Source organism: Ursus maritimus, unplaced genomic scaffold, assembly GCF_017311325.1.
Source record: "Ursus maritimus isolate PB19 unplaced genomic scaffold, ASM1731132v1 scaffold_2, whole genome shotgun sequence".
Classification (NCBI taxonomy): domain Eukaryota; kingdom Metazoa; phylum Chordata; class Mammalia; order Carnivora; family Ursidae; genus Ursus; species Ursus maritimus.
Window position 1 is genome coordinate 66,750,090 of NW_024424452.1, and position 20,933 is coordinate 66,771,022.

The 20,933-nt window shown below is 41.4% G+C and overlaps 1 protein-coding gene across 2 annotated transcripts in view; it reads left to right on the forward strand.

The window, feature by feature from the left end:
* Positions 1-20,933, forward strand: part of DESI2 (desumoylating isopeptidase 2) — a 44,626-nt gene that overhangs the window by 13,746 nt on the left and 9,947 nt on the right. For both annotated transcript variants that reach the window (XM_040636081.1, XM_040636082.1), the window contains exons 2-4: positions 14,978-15,050; positions 17,597-17,690; positions 19,769-19,910. In XM_040636081.1, the coding sequence (XP_040492015.1) occupies positions 14,978-15,050; positions 17,597-17,690; positions 19,769-19,910 (309 nt within the window). The remainder of the gene's footprint in view (positions 1-14,977; positions 15,051-17,596; positions 17,691-19,768; positions 19,911-20,933) is intronic.

Here is a 20,933-nt window from a genome sequence, read left to right on the forward strand (position 1 = left end):
GACATTTGCTCTAAAATCTCCATCGTAGGGTATGCATAACACTGGGGTTCATTACATAAGGCCTTTTTTCCCCCTTGAGTGTTGGAGTTGAGAGCTGGTCTTTAGCCTTTCAGCCAGATGAACTTAATGGAACTAATTTCTAAGTCTTTAAACATTTATGGAAATTGTGAAAATAAACGGCCTGAGACTGGTTTGTATACCATAACGTAGTTACCATTTCTGGCTCATTGTCCAGCAATAAGTTGAACCACCAGATAAAGAGTTTTCCACGTTCGGTGTTTCCACCAGTTCTCAATATAATCTGTTGCGTGTGCTCTCATTTGCTACTGAACAGTATAAAAACAGTTGTCCAGGAGTATAGTTGCAATTCTCGTTTCCAGAAGGACCGTATCTTCTAGATTTTCCCTCTTCTCTCAGATGTGAAGGTCAGCTCCCAGAATAGGAGGTCTCTGCATTACTAAATTAGTGATCAGTTGGGCACATTATATGACATTTAGGCAAGGACTGAGTGACAACTATTTCTTTTACTTGTAGTGGTGCGTGAGGGGTCACCGTGACTTCACACTTCAGGAAAAATGATGACTTAGTAGTCATGGTCTGCATCTTACTGGGAGTTGCTGGGGATGCTTCAAGATCGTGTGAAGAAGAGCAAGGGCTCGGGAGACTCTGCTGGACGTAGAGCCTGTGGTAGGAAGCGTGTAGGTGGGGACGGCGAAACCGGGCTCTGCACGTCAGCCCCTCGTCAGGTGACCGTGGGCAAATGACTTGTCAGAACCTCCCTAAAGTGATTCATGTATTTTACATGCACTCTCGTCATGAAGAAAGACAGGGTAAGTGAAAGGACGTGGTAGTGTAGCATTCAGAAAATGAGTTTTTAATTTACTGTATATACACATATTTCTGTTTAAACACTAGGTTGTGATCGACTGTTTACATTCTTAATGGGGTCCTTGTGGACAAGGACTGTGAGTTAATCATCCTTGTGTCCCTGGCGCCTAGCAGTCCCTGACACATAGGAGGCGTGCCCAGACTTTTATTGAATCCAAGTTGTCTGTCTTGTTTTATTTATCGCTTTGCTGTAAGGAAACATTTTAAATGAGATTTAAACTGAGGTGCAGTTTAGGGGGACCCTTCCAGAACAGTGGGTCTCAGGTTTCATCCTGGACCGACCCAAATACCTCTTACATCATACCATTATACACACATGCGACGGAAACCAAGGTTCAGGAACCACCTGCTCTGGGTCATGTCCACTGATAAGTTCTCTTCCATTGTATTTCATTCATATATTTCATTCCTAATGCTGGTGCAACCCACCGAAATGGTTTTGGGGTCCTCTGATGGGTTGCAACCTACAGTTTAAAAGACACCTCTCAAGAACGCAAGCTCCCTGAACGGGAACTTCATCGTGTTTGCGTCTGTATTGCTAGTGCTCGGCGCATGGCGGGTGTTCAGTAAGTATTGCTGGAGTGACGCAAAGAATGGAGATGCTCTTTTCCACGGAGCACAATTAAAAACAAGATAAAGGGAAAGCATTCCAAACTCCTGGCTGCATTTCAGTGCATCAGGGACTGAGTGGTCCACGAGGTGATCCAATGCCCTAGGCAGCACGGGGGATCCAGAATTCACGAAGGCTCCGTCTCCGGCCTTGTTCCATCTAGAGCCCAATCCAGGGGGACAGTCAAGTTCAGGTGGGCCTTACAAGAAGCTTTAAGATTTTACCGAAATCTCTGACACCCACCATAGGCACAACCAAAAGCAAGCGCCAGATAGGAAAGCTGTGCCAAGAACTTGGTTTTCTGGTCTGGATGTGGTATCAGGACCGAGAACCCAGCCGGTCGAGCTCTCATCACTGCAAGAGGCAGCTGCAGGGTCTGTAAAATAGGTTTGGTCTTAAATATATTCAAGGGGCATTTGGTTGGCCAGGGATTTGACTTTTAAAATTCTATTCTCCAGTAAATAACTTAGCAGTTCTCAGCAATCCTGTGTCTAGCTTGTGGTGGGTCCTAAAATCACGGCCTTTGAGCAGCACAGTAATTTGTTTTTAAAAATTGGAGGAGGAAACTTGAGCTTCAGACGAAACGCAGAGCACCAGGTTTTCCTTGCTTTTAGCCTGTGCTGTCCGTGCGTAGTTCGTGTACTCCCACTCCCGAGTCCGGGACAGTGTGCAGGAGCTCTTACGTCTCGAAGTACCGTCCTCAGGAAGGCCAGCCTCCGGCTGACCTTAAAATTTATCATCAAAACTGGGACTCAAGGGTAAAGGAGGGTGCGGGCTGAACAGTTCCGCGGGAACAAATGTAAAGTGGGGCTGTCCCAGGGAACTGGGAAGCACCCCTGCCCTTACTTCAGGGCACGTGTGTGTTTGGTCACATCGTCTCAAAAAGAGAGTAAACTTGACAGAACATTTACAAAGCTTGAAACACTATTGACTAAAAAAATACCGGCAAATCTTTTGTAATCGGGAGAGATGACGTTATCAACAACTGAAAGATAATGCTATAATGAAAATGTTTTTGTTACGTACAGATATTTTCCCCCTAAGACCTAGAAAGTGAGTGATGTGCTTATTTTAGATAATATTCTCTGGTAATGAAAAGATTGGACATTATCTTCGAAGTAGTGATGGAATAGGATCTGCACGTGGTACCATCTTTCTTACAGTGTAATGCAGATGAACCGATAGCCCCGGATGTGTGTGGTTTCATCTGGAGAAGCTACTAGACTATCTCCGCTCATTCAGTGAGTTTTTATTGACTCGGCTTTACGATTAGCCTGATGCTCAGGCTTTATAGATAGCATTTTAACATGATTTGCTATTAAATAGCATTTGCTGTAAGATTATCTGGGACTCAACCCAGGGGTGCCAAAAAGACCCCCTGAGCTCGTCCAGCAGTGTGAATAGCAAGGATGGTTTTCCGTGAGTCTGCACCACACAGCCTCCACTACTCAGAGTTTTAATTTTTTAACTCCGTAATTGAAATGCCTTCTCTTTTCCCTAAACACCTTTTTATGGGAAGTAACTAAAACGCTTGCTTTAATCCACATGAACACTGCTTCCAGGATTTTTAGGGGAAACAGTCACACTTTATACGGAGATCATTTTAACGAAGTCAGGCCCAGGACCTAAGTGGTTCTATTAAATGTTTTAAGTTCCAGACTAGAGAGCTCGCATTTATTGTCATTGCTGCTTTCAAACAGGAAACATAAAATTTTATTAAGTTGATAAGGCAAATCACTGACTGAAATGAAGTTTAATGAAAGTTCTCTATCAGAAGAATAATGTAACATTTTAATATATGACTGTAATATGCCACAGTGAAGTCACTTCTATAAACAGTGCTTTAAAGTAATAAATGGAAATACCAAGGCCAGTTTTTTGCATTAAGACAAGATCGAGCTGAAAAGTAATTGTAGTTTATTTATTATGCATTTGTTGCCTTCCCACATATTTTAAGATGATCATTTTTCTATGAAGTGTTTCCTTTTTACCTTATATTAATACTTAAAATGCTTTGAAAAGCCTTATAAACGTGAGCGGCGGGAGTTGGCGTCAGAAGAGGTGGGTGTGGGTGAGTGGTCCTTCCCTGGCCCACGTCTGTTTACTTAGGAAGTGCAAGGCCTTGTGCCAGGGTGAGCTCTTCAGCTCCTTGCTCTTGCTTGAGTATCTAAGCATCCCGTGAAACCACGGCCTCACTTACAGAGACCTTTTAGTCAAATCGGTGCTTCTCAGGAATATAAATAATTGCTTGCAGGAGTCTTAAAGTAGAAACCAATTAATTCTGCCATTGTTTGCCGTTCGGTTTAATGAGTCACTGCTCTTGATAATTTGACATCAACTCCCAAAAGTTCTTGAAAAGTCCGAGAATTAACAGAGCTAGAACTAATCTGCTAATTTACATGTGCCTTCGCAGTATGTAAAACAAAAATAGTAGGAAAGGATCATGTGGTCAGTAAATGTACGTGTTTGCTACTGCTAACGCTTAACGGTTCACCACGGGCCCTTCGGTCTCTAAGTCTTTGTAAATATTCAGTTCATTCTTACAGTAGTCTCCTGGGGTAGATTCTGTGTCTCATCCCCATTTTATAGAGAAGGACGGAGAAGAAAGCATCTTTTCCCCAGGTTGTGCAGCTGGCAAATAGCGAAGGCAGAATTCGAACCAACGCATTTCGGCTCCGGGACCTGAATTGGAATCGAACACTTGTTGAGACCGATCGGGTACCTCAAACAGGTTATTCTGTGTACGTATAGGAGGAAACCAAGGCAGAGAGCTCCAGGCTCCTCTGACACGCAGCCCACTGTCTTTTCCACTGGAGTCCAGATGCTTGAACTCGTGTGAGTTGTCCTAACTTGGGTCACCTTTTTTTTTTCTTTTTTTTCTTTTTATCCAAGTGATGATGTCTGAAGTAAAGTTGTTATAACAGGAGCCACGTCCTTGCGATCTAACCCGGAACAGAGGAACACTGTGGGCCTTCCCGTTAGACCCTGGGGGAAGGAGAGCCTCTGAGTAAGCGGGCCGAATGATACCCTCGGTGTAGATGATTTAGGCGGTGGTTGCTGTGGCGATGTTGTGGTGGCTCTGCTGTTGTGTCGTGGCTGCAGAGAGACGGTTTTGTGGTAGCGCCTGGCAGCTTTACGGTTTCCTTTGGGATGCTAGGAAGGGCTTGAGAAGAATCAAACAGGAAACGAACTTGCGAATGCAGACATCTGATTTCTCGTGGAATCTGCGGAGGGGCTCTCTTTCTCGGCACTGGGTAAGCTTGGGTATCTAGGCACCTTTCGTGGGCCTGCACCTGAGCTGCTGTGTCCTTTCCCTGTCGCACAGCCGGGCCTGTGATGGCAGGCCCCGGTGTCGTGCCGGAGAACCCCGGGATTCTCACACCAGGCCCGAGTGCTTGTCGTCCCCTTACACCTGCGCCCGCGCCCTGGGAGGGGAAGCGTCTTCTCCAGGCCCAGCGACGGGCTTGGGCTAACACCGTTCTGCGTTATCCATTTTCCCCAAGAATGTCACTGTAGACTCCGGCATCTGCTACTATTTAGACAACAGAATCCGTGAGGACGTATCCAGCAACAATTCACAGAAGTCTCGCTAACATCCAGTCGCGGCTAATTCCGTAGCCTGTTCTCACAGTTTGTTTGTTTTCCATGCGTGCGTGTTCTTGGCTGGGATTTCATGTTGCATATTTATATTTTTTTTTCTTTTAGACGATGTCAGTGTTTTCTGGTGTTCTGCAAAAGCGGGAATTTCCACATGGGTTTCGAGAAGCTCTGTTGGGCTTTGTAGGGAGAACTTCACCCCAGAGACGCCATGTGAAATGTGTTGATGGTAGTAAATAGTTTCTTAAAGTAAAGACCAAGGATGGAAACCACGTTGGAGAAGCACTGAGAAACACTACCATTCATTTCAAAAATCTTGAACTCTGAGAGGGTAGCCGTTAAATCCCTGTGAGGGAAGTTTGACAACTGAGATGGTTCCGTAAAAGGCTCCCTTGCCACAAGGGGTTTTGTTTGTTTACAGTTATCCTGCTGAATCCCCACTTAAAATAGGCACCATCCATATTGTGTGCAAAGCCTGGGCAGGCCTTCGAGGCCGGGGACTCGCCAAGGCACGCTGACCTTGGTTAAACGCCTGGCTTCCCCCGGCAGCCTGGCCAGTTTTTCCAGATCGAGCCTTGCGGGCGTGGGCTCTAGAATAGAGCGAGGAAGCCCGAACCGGAGCAGACGCCTTTGGAGGGCGTCTCTCTCTATGACCGGTTCTCCCTGGAAGGCTTTACCATCTTGTCTTCTGAATTCATTCAGAAAAAAATTACACCAAAGAAAAAAACATCGAATCTACTTCATAACGTAAATTCTAAAAATCTTGGCAGCAACATGCTGCTGTTCATATGTTCATTCTGGTGGCTGACCAGAATACGTCTGTTTAGAGTTGGGTTTTCTGTTCTTGATATGTTATTTGTTTATAGCCCCGTTTCTACATGTTTTTGAAGGCAGCTGTCTGGAATTAGGAATGCAGTCTGGAATTTGACAAGTAACCTATTTAAACGGTTTTGGAGGTAAGACTGCAAGAACTAATTGGACCATCTTTGGTGTTACCAGAAAATGTTTTAAGGTCGCTAGTGTATTTTTAACTGGTGTTTTTGGGGTTTTTTGGTCTTTTTTTTTTTGGTCAAAAGTCCCACATTCATAATCTATATTTTCTTTCACTCGTAGTAAAGTTTATATTAGACCATTTGTTAGACTAAGAACAGGGAAATGGAAACTTTTTTCTTCACGAATTTCTTGGTTTTCATTTTGCTAACAGAGGGAAGACTTTCCTAGAATGCCAAATTTCCTTTTTTTTTTTTTTTCAAAGGAGCTAAGTATGTATTGTATTTAAAGGAAAATTTATCCTTGGGGGACACATGTTATTTATAGAGCAGTTTGTGTTTAAGTTTGCCAGCTAGAAAATCATAGGCTCTTCTGCCGTTTGCTATAAGTTAGTACGTATATCTTTTATTTGTATTCCTAGCATTTTAAATAGGTTTTTAATTCACATACCATTCACATACCATCCAGTTCACTGTTTGTGTACAATTCACTGGACTATAGTGTATTCACTGAGTTCTACAACCGTCATCACAGACCATATTAGAAATTTGTCTTCACCCTAAAAAGAAAGCCCATTCCATTAGCAGTCACTTTCATTTCCCTGCAAAGCTCCCAGTCGTAGGTTACCACTAATATACTGGTTTTTTTTAATTTACCTATTCTAGGCATTTCATGTAAACGAAAGCATACAGTAGGTGGTCTTTTCTGACCTAGCATAATGCTTTCAAGGTCCGTTCGTGTCACTGCATGCGTCAGTACTCCGTTCCTTTCTATCGAGAAATAGCAGGACGTTGTGTAGATACACCACCGCCTATTCGTTCCTCAGTTGATGGACATTTCGATTGTTCCCCTTTTTTGGCTATTAGAAGTAATACTGCTAAGAATGTTTTATCGTTTTCAGATACAGTTATATTCTTTTGTTAAATTTACTCCTAGATATTTTTTCGATGTAGCTGTAAATGGAATTTTCTTAATTTCATCTCTGTATTGTTCATTGCTAGTAGACAGAGATGCAGTTGATGTTTGTGTGTTCGTCTTGTGCCCTGCGATCTTGCTGAACTTGTTTATTAGTTTTAATAGTTCTTTAGTGGACTTTTTATCATTTTCGATATGCCGGAGTACATCATCTGTAAATAGAGGTAATTTTACTTCTTTTTTTCCAGTCTGGGTGTCTTTTATTTCTTTTTCTTCTCTAATTGCCCTGGCTGGAAATTCCAGTACAGTATCTTGGAAGTGGCAAGAGCAGACATCATTGTTTTGTTCCTGATCTGAAAGGGAAAGAAGGCATTATGTCTCTCATCATTAAGAATGATGTTTTCATAGATGCCCTTTATCAGACTGCGGAAGTTTCCTTATATTCCTAGTTTGTTGAGTGTTTTTATCATAAAAGAGTGTTGGATTTTTATCAAGTGCTTATCTGCATCTAATGAAATCATCATGTGGATCTTGTCCTTTATTCTGTTGGCATGGTATATTACATTAATTGATTTTTTGAATATTAAACCCACCTTCCATTCCTGGAAAAGATCTCCCTTGCTTATGGTGTATAGTCAATCCTTTTTATACGTTGCTGGATTCAATTTGCTAGTATTTTGTTGAGGATTTTTGAGTCTATATTCGTAAGAGATGTTGGTCTATAGTTTTCTCGTGATGTCTGTCTGGTTTTGGTGACAAGTTAATTCTGGCCTGATAGAATGAATTGGGAAATGTTCCCTTCTGTCTTTTGGAATAGTTTGTGAAGAATTGGTACTGGTCATTGTTTAAATATTTGGTTGAGGGGCACCTGGGTGGCTCACGCAGTTAAGCATCCAACTCTTAATTTCAGCTCGGATCATGATCTCCAGATTGTGGGATCCAGCCCCACATCAGGCTCTGCACTTGTTGGGGAATCTGCTTCTCTCCCCTCACCCCCTCCCTCTTCTCCCACTTGCGCATGTGCTCTCTCTCTCTCTCCCTCTAGAATAAATAATATTTTTAAAATTAATGTCTGGTGGAATTCACCAAAATCATCTGGTTGTAGTCTTTTATTTGTGGTTGGTTTAAAGTACCAATCTATTCTCTTTTCTTTCATTCTCATTTATTATAGATCAATTCAGATTTTTTTTATTTCTTCTTGAGTCAGTTCTAGTAGTTTGTATCTTTTCAGGAATTTGTTCATTCCATCTGTTATCTAACTTATTGGTATATGGTTGTTCGTAGCATTCCTTATAATCCTTTTTATTTCTGTAAGGTCCATAAAGCTGTCTGTTAATAGATTTCCAGCTAGTAAATAGTTACCTTAATCTAAAATCAAAGAAATTACCTCTGAATCTGGGGGCTTTCTAGGGACGGAAAATACAAAGAAACATGAAACTCAAACAACTATTGAGCCCCTCGTTGTCACTGCTAGCAGTCAATGAGTAGCATCATCATTAATTCCTACCGCCACAGACTGTTAAGACACAGCCTGGGGGGGGGGAATGATGGCCGGAGGGGTAGGCGTCTGCTGTTTAATACTCCGCAAAGGAATATCTTTGGGTTAAGACAGCCTTTTCCTAGCATCTTGTAGGCTTCCTAAAACCTCGAACAGAAACACTTGACCTGATTGTCCAACTTCGCAGCCAAGGGTGGAGGTCGACGCTAGCACTTGCAAAGCTATCCAGTATTCATTTTTCACTGTAGTGTGTCAGCACTTCATGAGAAAGCTTATATAGATCAGGTCTCATAGTGAATTCCAAAGGCCCAACCAAATTTTTGGATAGTACATCTCTCTCTCTCATTTTTAAGTTTCTCTAATTTTACAGGTTTTCCAACTCAAAAAATGTGTCACAACATACCCTTTTCTTTTTTAGAATCTGAAGTTTTAAATACAGGGAAGTTTCAGACTCTAAAGTACTAGAGTACATACCCAGGCAACTTAAAGGAGTTCTAAGCATGGGAGAGATTCTTTTCATTTGTGGAAGGGCAGAAAATAAAAGATTTCTGAGTTCAAGCTCCCTACTCTGACAAGTGCATTCCCATCATCACCCTGGCCAAAAGTCACTGGTTATATATGATTTTTAGTTTTGTGAAAACCTTTCTGTCTCTTAATAAAACATTTAGATTCCCATTATAGAAATTTACTATAAAAGCACTTTTGGAAAACTATTTAGTGTGCAACTAAAAGATAAATTGTTAAAGCTGAGTGATATTAGACATTAAATGGAGATATTATGCTCAGTTTACTAAGAGTTTACAACCCTTTGATTATTGCAGACAAACCATTTTGGATATATGTCTTTTTGGAAAATATTCTATATTTTGGAAGAGACGCTCACACTGTAAAAAGAGAAAAGGTCACCTTTAAAGTAGAGCTGTCTGCATCCAGAACAAAAGGAAATCAGCAGTATACAGACCAAATTATTGGTTGCAAACAGTATAAACAATGGAATTTTTCAAATGGGAAAGGCAATTTAAGTCGAAGAGAAGTTGGCTGCCAAGTCTTTTTCCACTGACTGGAGAAAGACTAGCAAAATTTTTATGCGCACTAGTATGATCACCTTGTGGTATGTTCTACTCTTCCTCTGAAAAGGGAGAGAAAGGAGGAGGTTAGCTAGAAACATGGAAAAGCATCTCTTCTGTTGTAAGGAGTCCGGGACTAGATCATTCTCTTCAGTTCCCCCTAACTTTTTATTTTGAAAATGTTTATAACTTAAAAAAAAAAAAAAAACTTGAAAGAAGAGTGTAATCTGTATACTCTTCACCTAGATTCACCAGTTTTTAACTATATTTGCTTTCTCATACCCTCTCCTAACGCGTACATACTCACATTCACACCCATACAGAAAATAAGTCACAAACATAATAGCATTTCATCTCTAAATACTTCAACATGTATTTCCTAATAAGGCATTGTCTACCTAACCATAGTATTGTTATCACACCCAATAAATTTTCCATTGATTAATATTTCCCCTAATAATGTCTTAAGGGGAGGGGGATCTAACCTAAGATAGAGTCAAGCTTACTTCATTTCATTTAGTTGTCATAATTTTTTTATCTTCTTTAAGGAATAACCACCCTTTTTTGACTCTTACGTCACTATTTCTCAAAAGACCAAGTTGCTTTTCTTATAGAAAGCCCCACAGTCCAGACTGATTTTTTTTCTTACGGTTATACTCTTTTAAACATATCTGACAAGAAAACTAACAAAGGAAATGTTGTGGCCTTTCTATTTTATCACATCGGGAGGTGTATAACATCAGTTTGTCCAACTGTCAATGATACTCTGTTTAATCACCCATGTAAGGTGATATTTGCCATATTTTTTTCATATTTTCAAAGGTTTCTTTTTTCCTTGTAATTTAGAGAAATGTGGGGTTCAGTACTTTGAGACCATGTAAAAATTGTTCTCCTTTTTCTCTAAGATCAGGAGCAAAACCAGGATGCCCACTGTCACCACTTTTATTCAACATCATATTACAATTCCTGGCCATAGTGATTAGACAAGAAAAGGAAATAAAAGGCATACAAATTGGAGAGGAAGAAGCAAAACTGTTGCTATTTGTGGATGACATGATCCACCAGATAACTGTTAGAATTCAGTCCAGTTGCAGGATACAAAATTAATATGTAAAAATCAGTTGTGTTTCTATACACTAATATAAAGTATCAGAAAGAAAAATCAAGAAAACATCCTATTTACAATTGCATCAAAAAGAATAAAATACCCAAGAATAAATTTAACCAAAGAGGTGAAAGACCTATATACTGAAAACTATAATACATTCATGAAAAAAATTGAAGAGAGAAATAGCAAGATTTTGTCCTCAAGGACTGAAAGAATTAATAATGTTAAGATGTCCATACTGCCCAAAGCAATCTGAAGATCCAGTACAATCCATATTAAAATTCCAATGACATTGTCCACAGAACTAGAAATAATTCTGAAATCTGTATGGACCCACAGAAGACCCTGAGTAGACAAACCAATCTTGAGAAAGAAGAACAAAGCCAGAGGTATCACATTCTCTGATTTCAAACTATACTACAAAGCTATAGTAATCAAACAGTATGGTATTGGCATAAAAACAGACACATGCATCATTAGAACGGAATAGAGCACACAGAAATAAACCCATGTATTTTTGGTCAATTGATTTACAGCAAAGGAGGCAAGAATAGAGATAGGGAAAGGACAGTCACTTTAACAAATGGTGTTGGGAAAACTGGACAAGCCGCATGCAAAAGAATGAAACTGGACCACAGTTTTATACCATATACAAAGTCAACTCAAAATGGATGAAAGGCTTGAATGTAAGACCTAAAATTACAAAACTCCTCAAAGAAAACATAGGAGGTGATAAGCTCCTTGATACTGGTCTTAGCAGTGTTTTCTTTGGATTTGATTCCAAAGGCAAGGGCAACAAAAGCAAAAATAAACAAACGGAACTGCATCAAACTAAAAAGCTTCTGCACAGTAAAGGAAACCAGCAACATCATGAAAAGGCAACCTACTGAATGGGAGAAAAAGTGTAAAGAACTAACACAATTCAGTAGCGAAAAAACAATATGATTAAAAAACGGGCCTATGATTTCAATAGATGTTTTTCCGGAGAAGACAAACATGAAAAGATGCTCAGTGTCACTAATCATCAGGGAAAAGCAAATCAAAACTACAGTGAGATATCACCTTACACCTGTTGAACGGCTGTTATCAAAAAGACAAGAAACAACAGGATGTGGAGAAAAGGGAGCCCTCTTGCACTTTTGGTAGGAATGTAAATTAGTGCTGCCACCATGAAAAACAGGTATAGATTCCTCAATAAATTAAAAAAGAGAGCAACCTAAGCCAGAAATTCCACTACTGGTTACCTATCCAAGGAAAATGAAAATACTGATCCAAAAAGATGTATACATTCCTGTGTTCACTGCAGATTTATTTATAATAACCAAGATAATGGAAACAACCTAACTGTCCATCTGTGGATGAATGGCTACAGAAAATTGATTGATTTATAGGTAACTCAGCCATATGAGTAGTACATATATAAATACTACTCAGCCATGAAAAAGAATGAAATCTTATATTTGCAATAACATGGATGGACCTCGAGTGTATTATGATGTGAAGTAAGGCAGACAGAAAGACAAATACTGCATGATCTCACTTAGTGTGAAATCTTAAAAAACAAAACAAAACCCAGACTCATAGATACAGAGAATAGAGTGATGGTTGCCAGAGGGGAGGGTGGTTGGGAGTAGGAAGGCAAAGTGGGCGTAGAGAATTAAGAAGTACATACTTCCAAGTTATAACATAAGTGAGTCCTTGGGATGTATTGTACTGTGTGGGGAATATAGTCAGTAGCATGGTATTAACATTGTAAGGTGATAGATATGAACTAGACTAATTATAGTGACCATTTCACAATGTATGCAAATATCAAATCACTGTGTTCTACGCCTGAAACTAATAGAACGTATGTCAATAATACCTCAATAAATATAAATTTTTTTCAAGTTTTTCAGATAAAAGTGAAAGAATCCCTTTCTACTGCTCCACTCCCCCCCCTGCTGTCTCTGCGCCCCTTTCCCAAGCTGTTAACAGTTTGATCTATATCCTTCAAACTTTCTTTTGCTGTAGTCGATGGCAGTTTTGTTGTATTTTCCATAGTTAGCACAAAATATACACAAGGGTCGTATTTCTTTATTTTGTGCAAATATGCAGTCATGTGACAGGTAATGCATCATACTCGGTGTTTTACCTTATATGTCTTAGGTGTTTTCTTATGGCCATATGCATCAAGTTATCTTACTCTTTTTAGTAGCTGTATGATAGTTCAGAATACAGATTTACCGTAATTTATTTAACCATTCTGTTACTGATATTTGTGTTGTTTCTAGGTTCTCAGTATCATAGACAACTGCAGTTAATATCCTGGAATATGTCTTTGCATATGTTCAAGTATTTCTGTAGAATAGATTCCCAAGAGGTGTAATGGTTAATTAACTGTTATTGATTCACACTTTGGCGGGAGCTTCCTCACACCCTTACCAACACCAGCAATATTGAGCAATATTTTTTATATTTGCCCATCTGATGGATTAAAAAAGAATGGTAGCTTACTATTTTTCATTAGTATTTTTCTGTTTACTAGTGAGAATGTTCATGTTTGTCAGCCATTAATTTCTTCTATGATTGCTCACTTGTCTATGGGGGTTATTTTTTTTAATGGAGCTTTTTGTATACAGTATCCCTTGCTGCCTGAATTTTTGCTGCCTGAACTGTGGAATTAAGTAGATTTGATAAAGTCTTGAGAAATCCCTTTCTGTATGTACCCTCACTACTGCATCCAAAATCAAATCGATTCAGATAAAAACCTTCCTAATTTGCCATCCAAATTCAGGCTGTCCAAAATCAGGAACCAAATAGAATGTGGTCGAGAGAGCAAGATGTATTCTCATTCTGATCTTTTCTTCCCTGTGTCTTGTTTATCTTTTGATGTTGTTCATGTGGTTTTACACAATAAAAAATTGGAAGTGTTTGTTGAGTATCTGTGGTTTTCCTGTAGAAATTCTAGGTTTTGCTTTACTTAAGTCATCTTTTCCCATCTAAGAATTTTTTTTCAGTCTATTTTATTTCCTTCTCTATGATTATTTTTAGACACACCAGAATTTTTAGATACATGAAATATATTTTTATGCATGAGTTTTATTGACACATTTTTAATAGTTTACCCTTTATCATTAATCGTAAACACCACCTTTATCATACACCAGATTCTTACACATGCAAGGATCTGTTCTAAAGCAGTACCATCCTGTTAATCAGTGTATTGATACCTAGATGAGAAAGTTCCTTGTTCTTTTTCAGGTATTTGTTTATTGCTTAATTTTTCTTCCAGGTACATTTTAGGACAAAATAAATTGACTTTATCCATTTATGCTTCCTCCAGCAATATATGTGAATGTGACTTCCGGATGTCTGGAAGAAACTGACTAGGGGTCTGGAACCAAGGCTAAGACTTGAATAAACCCAGAAAAATTAAAGACAAATTATCTATCTTCTAACCTAGAAGAAACTTAATGGGTTTGTAACACTGTTAAGTGTTGCCTAAGTGTTTGTTTAATGAGCTGTTGACTCATTTACTACCTTCTTCTACGTAAACCCTCTCTAGTCCTCCTTGTACCCCTCCACAGTCACCCCCAGGTTTTCACATCATGATGCTGGTGCACCCTCTTCACCCTTCTAGACATTTCTCCCCATTCCTCTCCAGTCCACCACACCCCCCCCCCCATTTTCTATCTGGGGAAGTCTCACTTATTCCTAAAAACTCAATACAGATACTACCTTTTCTGGGAATGTCTACTGCATGTCAACAGTAAGAAGATTGTGGTAGACTTTGTGCCTCACGTTATTTGTTCCTGTATTACCGTTCCCAAACTTTGAGCTGAATCAGGACATACATGCCATATATATGTCTTTTTCAAACATTTTTTGAAAAAGAATACAATATCCCAGTCCTTGGGGAGCTCACCAGAGAATGAAAGGGAAGGCTTAAGATAGAAGAAAAATAGATATGAAAGCATACATTATATATGATTTCTTTTTAAGTCACAAGAGAGCTTTTATATCCATTTTTCCCTCAGCCTGACCAAGTTTAGATTTTATGGCTTATGCTCTAAGCCCTTACAACTTGAGACAGTTGTTTTGACCCAGGACGGCATTCCACGTGGGATGTCCTACAAGCATGGGTGCAGAGATCGGACCAAATGAGCGGTTACCATGGAGTTTTGGGGTCAGAAGGAAAACTACTAAGAAATGGAGTTAGAAAGGCCTAAATATTCCATGAAGGATGTGGGGGTAGTAGTTGCCTGTCATTTGAAGTTAAGTTGTAAATGGACAGATACTCTGACTCTCTTCTTTTTCCCTAGTACTGGATGAACGAATACACCTCACCCATCGGAATCGGCGTTTTTCATTCGGGAATCGAGGTCTACGGCAGAGGTACGTGTGCTCACGGTCTGCATAGGCTGTTTTCTTCTGAAGGACTTGTAGTTCCTGGCTATAGCTCCTCCTCTCTTTCCAGCTGCTTCCATACCTTACTGCAGAATATAGAAGAAAATCTCCCCATATTTGTTTACCCTGTATTTTGGGAAAACACCCAAAGTTGAATGTATTTGGGGAGAAAGTACTAAAGTATGTGACCATACATTCACATAGTTATCTTTTATTCCAAATACAGGGTCTTAAAAAATATGTGCCTTTTGGGATTGTTTTACCATGACCGTTTTGGGCTAACAGATTCTGGAGTTCCTAAGAAACCTTGTGCTTTGAAAACCAGTCATTATGGTTGGAGATGAGTTGATGCGAGAGTGTCAAACTGGAGATACCAATTTCCTGAGGGAATTTCAGTATTAAATTTGTTTTTATAGTCTTGCAAGTGTGTCATTACAAAGTTTAAACATACCACTGAGCAATTCCCGCCCTGATTACATCTAGCTTTTTGCTCAGGAATGATGGCCTTCGTCATTAACTCAGCCCTTTTATTCTTCCTGGCCCTTTATTATGATAAATATGACAGGAGCCACTCAAACCAAGCAGCCTGGATTTCAGCAGCTTTTTCCTTGGTTCTGATTCCCACCGTTGGTGCAGGGTCATTGCCTCCAGATCGAGCTGCAGGCAGTAATGGTCTGCAAACACCGACCACGTTGCCGGTTCTAGCAGGGTTGGAAGAACGTATTATTTTGCAGCATACGCTCACCCTGTAGCAGAAACGTCTTTTATTTGCCTCAGCCAAGCAGTCTTTGTGCAAGACCTGTAAGAACGTGATTGCAGGCTACCCAGAGTGACCCGCTGCGGCTACAGACAGCTTTCGCAAACAGGAGGAGAAGTCGGAACGCGAGGCAAAGGCGCATTTCCCCTGATGTGTCAGTGTGGCGTTTACACTGCCCCTCCTGGCGGTCCACGTGAGCTGCTTCTGGCAGCAGCGTAGCGCAGGAAATTTCGCTGTAGGGATCCGCCGCGTAAGCTCCATCTCGCTGGAAAGGCTGCATCTACCGCATAGTCCCCCAGAGCAAAGAGGCTCCTGCCGGAAGGGCCAGCGGTCAGGGCAGTTGCTGCAGGTGGCTTCGTCGTCTCTGGGTTGGCTCCCTTGTTTGAATTGGCTTTTGCCAAAGTTGTGCGTGTTCCTGTTTAACTGACTTGCTGTGGTGCGTTACAGTCTTGTAAGTGCCATCCAGCTCTGAGCCACGTGGTCATGCTGCTGTGACGTAGAGAAGGACATGGGGGCATGTGGCAGTTTCCCCATTTTGCAAATGAAGAAACCCAGGCTCAGCTCTGCTGAAAGTCCTACTGCTAATTAATGAGACGACGGCTTGAACCCAAGTGTTCTTATCTACTAGTCCAGCATTCTTTCACCTGTCGAATCATTGCTCCCCTCCCTAAGGTGATCTAGGAATAATTAGAAACATGGTCCAAACATGTCATGGAAGCTTAGCCAAGGTAATCTTGCTGAAAGTGAATGACACTTCTTGAATAAATGAAAAAAATGGCTCGACAACCTTCCTTACTGGAATTGAGGAAATAAAACATCTAACCATAATCCTTCCATGTCTAACCTGATTATCTACAGTGTTTTATAAAATCCTGTCATTAAGATAATTTTTACTATTTCAGAATTGAGTGTCGGATGCTTTATTTCTTATCCACGCCCTTGCTTTTTTTCTCTGGAAGATGTGGATCAAATGTAAACTTGGTATCTGCCTTGTTCTTTGACCTTTCACTATTATATTTAATAAATTTTAAGTGATGAGATTAATGTAAACATTTGTAATTTTGAAAATAAGTCCACCCCGATATGCCACTTCACTATCTAAGTATCTCCTCCCGAGAACTTTAGTCCCTTCCTTACCTGAAAGCACTCTCTGCTTCTGCTCTGGGTGGGAGTTGCTATCTCGTGAGCCCGTAGCACAAGCCGCCCCTCCTGGCTCAGAGATGCGCCGTGCAGAGAGTGTGTGAGTACGTGTACGTGTTAATCTGGGAGCTTGTTTTTTCTTGAATGAGGGGAAAGGAAAATTCAGTTTTCAGGCTCGCTCAAGTTTCACCCTTACTCAAAGATAAACCAAGAGCCTTCAGCCCAGGAGCCGTGCAAAATCATTGTTATTAGACAGTTTTTCCAGTAAAGTGTAAGTTTAACATTTGATCGCTTTAATTTAGAAAGTGACAAAACACGGAATGGACCACCCACTTAGTTTGGCACAATCGTGAGGCAGAGAGCCCACGTTCACCCGTGAGTGTTAGTCACTCTGCTCTCACCAGCATACGCGAAATACAGGATCACCTTTGAGTGTCTTTCGTTACGAGTTTCAGGCCTTTTGTATCAACTGTTGTGTACAAGTAACAGCTGAATGAGATGTTTGTGAAAGTTATTGGTAACCTGGAAAATATTTAGATGGTATCATTATTATCCTCATCATTTTTTAAAGCTAATTCAGCATTCTGATTAAGTTTTGTGTGATAAATACTAAAAATCATGAGTTTTCTCTTTTCAGAATTTGCTTATGGTGGCCATCCTTACCCCTTTTCTGGAATATTTGAAATTTCCCCAGGAAATGCTTCTGAACTAGGAGAAACATTTAAATTTAAGTAAGTAGGGAGGACAATTTTTATTACACTGTCTTAGGTGCTAAAGCGTGTTTTCAGGCATACAGAATTCATTCTGTAGATGAAAATCTAAGAAGTTAAAATGTTTCTTTAATGTTGTTTTAGTTGCTGACACTTTATTTAAAATTGAATCTATCTGAAGTTGTATAAACATGGGAATTCGGCCAGATGTGCCTTAAATAACCTAGTCTGTTGCTTTTACTCAAGACCCATGTAAGTTATCTCATGTACTTTGAAAATGTTCTTACTTTGGTATAACTTGGGTTCTGGTTTAGAAGGTTCATATGTAGTGATTGCTTCCCCTCGACCTCCCATGCAGGGGGGAGATGGAAGACGGTCTTCTTGCGGCCTACCCAACACTGTTACAAATACCTTCATTTTTCAGGTGGTAGCTACCCTTGTGAGCAGAGCATACAGGGCTGTTGACTCTGTAAACAGTCTCACCTGTATGTTTCAGCTGTACACCTGAAACTAATGTGACATTGGGTGTCAACACAAATTTTAAAAAGTTAAAAATTTTAAAAATAAAATGGCGTGAAGAGAAAAAAAATGGTCGATAGGGAGAGAGAGCGTGTGAGCAGGGGGAGGGGCAGAGGGAGAAAGAATCCCAAGCAGGCTCCTCAGTCAGCATGGAGCCTGACGCGGGGCTCGATCTCACGACCCTGAGATCATGACCTGAGCCGAAATCAAGAGTCAGAATGCTTAACTGACTGAGCTGCCCAGGTGCCCCATTCAGTAGGATTTTTTTTTTTTAATCTTTTCATTTTTCCCAATGAAAGGGACACGTTATACATTTGAAATAACTGAATAGTTGGTTAACTGAGAAATTGTTATTAACAGGTGCTTATATTACATGTTTTGATAAACTAGAATACTCTGGAGCCTTCTGAGTAGTCAAAAGCACTGAGAATTTAAATGCGTAATAATCAGATTTCCATTTCTTAATTAAGTTTTGTATTTGAAGAGATATTTAGAACCTTAGGCTCAAAGAGCCTTAAAGAAACTTTTGGGCCTCTGATCGTTAACTTGCCAAGTAAAAAGTAGTGAAATGAGGTTGTACCCTTGAAATTCAGGATAGGACTACACTTTTTTTTTTTTTTTTTTTAGATTTTATTTATTTATTTGACAGAGCACAAATAGGCAGAGTGGCAGGAGGAGGCAGAGGGAGATGCAGGCTCCCCGCTGAGCAGGGAGCCCCATGCGGGGTTCGATCCCAGGACCCTGGGATCATGACCTGAGCCAAAGTCAGATGCTTAACCGACTGAGCCACTCAGACATCCCAAGGCTACACGCTTTTATCACTACCAAGTTCATGGTTTTCTTGGCGTATCGCTGATTTGCTATAATACCATCCTGAATCTATTCCTTAGGTTTCCCTTTTAACAGGACTACTAGATGAAAGGATTTTCTAAGTATTTTCAGTTTTCTTAGATGCCTAACTTGTATCTGACTAAAGTTCTACTTTCTATTGGATAATGTCTGTTGCATTTCCAGGGTAGTAGTTCGGGGTCAGGTGGAGGGTATTTATTTTTTTAATTGGGGGGGTTTTTTAGTTGGTTGGTTTTATAACGCTGTAAAAAAAAAAAAAAAAAAAAAAGCTGTTTGGTAGTCCGGCTCACAGTGGCACAGAAGCAGGTGACGCAGAAGACTATTGCTGAGTGAGATCGTGGCCGGCTCTTTGATGCCAGTATAATTGGGCAAAGTATTGGCCGCATGGATCTGGTTCTCTGATTACCCGACTGCTTACACAGTGCTTGTAAAAATAACACATGGCTACATTTTCAATATACGACACACTGTTTCATAAAGAAAATGAGCAGGTTTGCATTTGTAGGATTCAGAGGTAACATACCTAGGAGTTCCTTGCAGAAAAGTAGAAACTCAGGAGAAAGTTTAGAAGTATCTCGTTTACCTTTTAGTTGTATCACATGAACTCGGCTTTGTTACGCCGGTCAGAATATTCCTGGGAATAAGCAAGTCTTTGAACAAGTTCTTTAGAAAAATACTTAAAACTCACACAGTCATGTTTGTTTCTCTCCTCTTTCTTTTTGTTCTTCAAGAGAAGCTGTAGTTTTAGGGAGCACGGACTTCCTGGAGGATGACATCGAGAAGATCGTGGAAGAGCTGGGGAAGGAGTACAAGGGCAACGCCTACCACCTGATGCATAAGAACTGCAATCACTTCTCCTCGGCGCTGTCGGAGGTGAGTGGCTTTCTCCTCAGACCCCTCGGGCAGAGCACGTGCGCCGGCGTCCTCGCCGTCCGGCTGTTCGCAGCCCCTTGTCTCCTCCGTGCGTTCCCGATCCTTCCTGTTGGGGAGAGCGCGGTGTGGTGTCTTGTCTGGATGAGCTCTCCGAGGTCGGCGCGCTTTCAGACCGTGGCCCGGTCACGACGTGGCCGTGGGTGGAGTCCACACAGATAGTCGCCTCCTCGGATTGCGCTTTTGTCACCGCCTGGAACGTGCGCTTGAGAGAAACTAACGCCTGAGCGACGGCTGCCTCTCAGCCGCGAGATTCCTCTTTTCCTGTTTTAATTGCTGTTGTGAATTTGTTTCCTGGCTCTTAAAACGATTAATAAGTCGTTCGTTTTGCTGCTCTGGAAATTTCGTTCTGCCAGCTTACACACGGGCGCTTGTTTGCCTTCCCAGTCTGGACTCCCAAGCGGGAGACTAGATCCGAATCGTAGGGCCTGCAGACAGAAAAGGGAGGGAAGAAATCACAAGATTAGGAAATAAGGTCGAGAGAATTAACTAGCACCCGAGGAGCTTCCCAGCTCCCCGACTCTGGGCGGCTGGAGGGGGGCGGCGTTGGGCCCCGCAGGACTCGGACGGCAGGCAGAACAGACGGGGCTGCCGGCTCGGTGGCCTGTGCACGGGTGCCCGGCTCCCTGGCCCTGTCCCCTGGCTTCGTGGCTTCCGCAGCACGGCTCTCGGACAGGCCCGCGGTGGGCGCGCCGTGCTTCCCGGAGGACGTGTCCGGCACCCGCAGCACGGACGACTCGTGATTCACATCGTCTGCACCCCGCCGCGGGGCACAGAGTCGGCATCTTCGTGTTCGCCTGAGCCCCGATGGTTCGTGCGGGCGTGGAAGCCGGAGGAGCGCCAGCAGTGCACACGCGCATCCCGGATCCCGTAGAGGTCACTGGCTGCCTTTCCGGAACGAGAGAAGGTGGTTCGGGTCCTTCCTGACCCCACGTGTAGGCAGTGCAGCCAGAGAGCCGTAGGAGC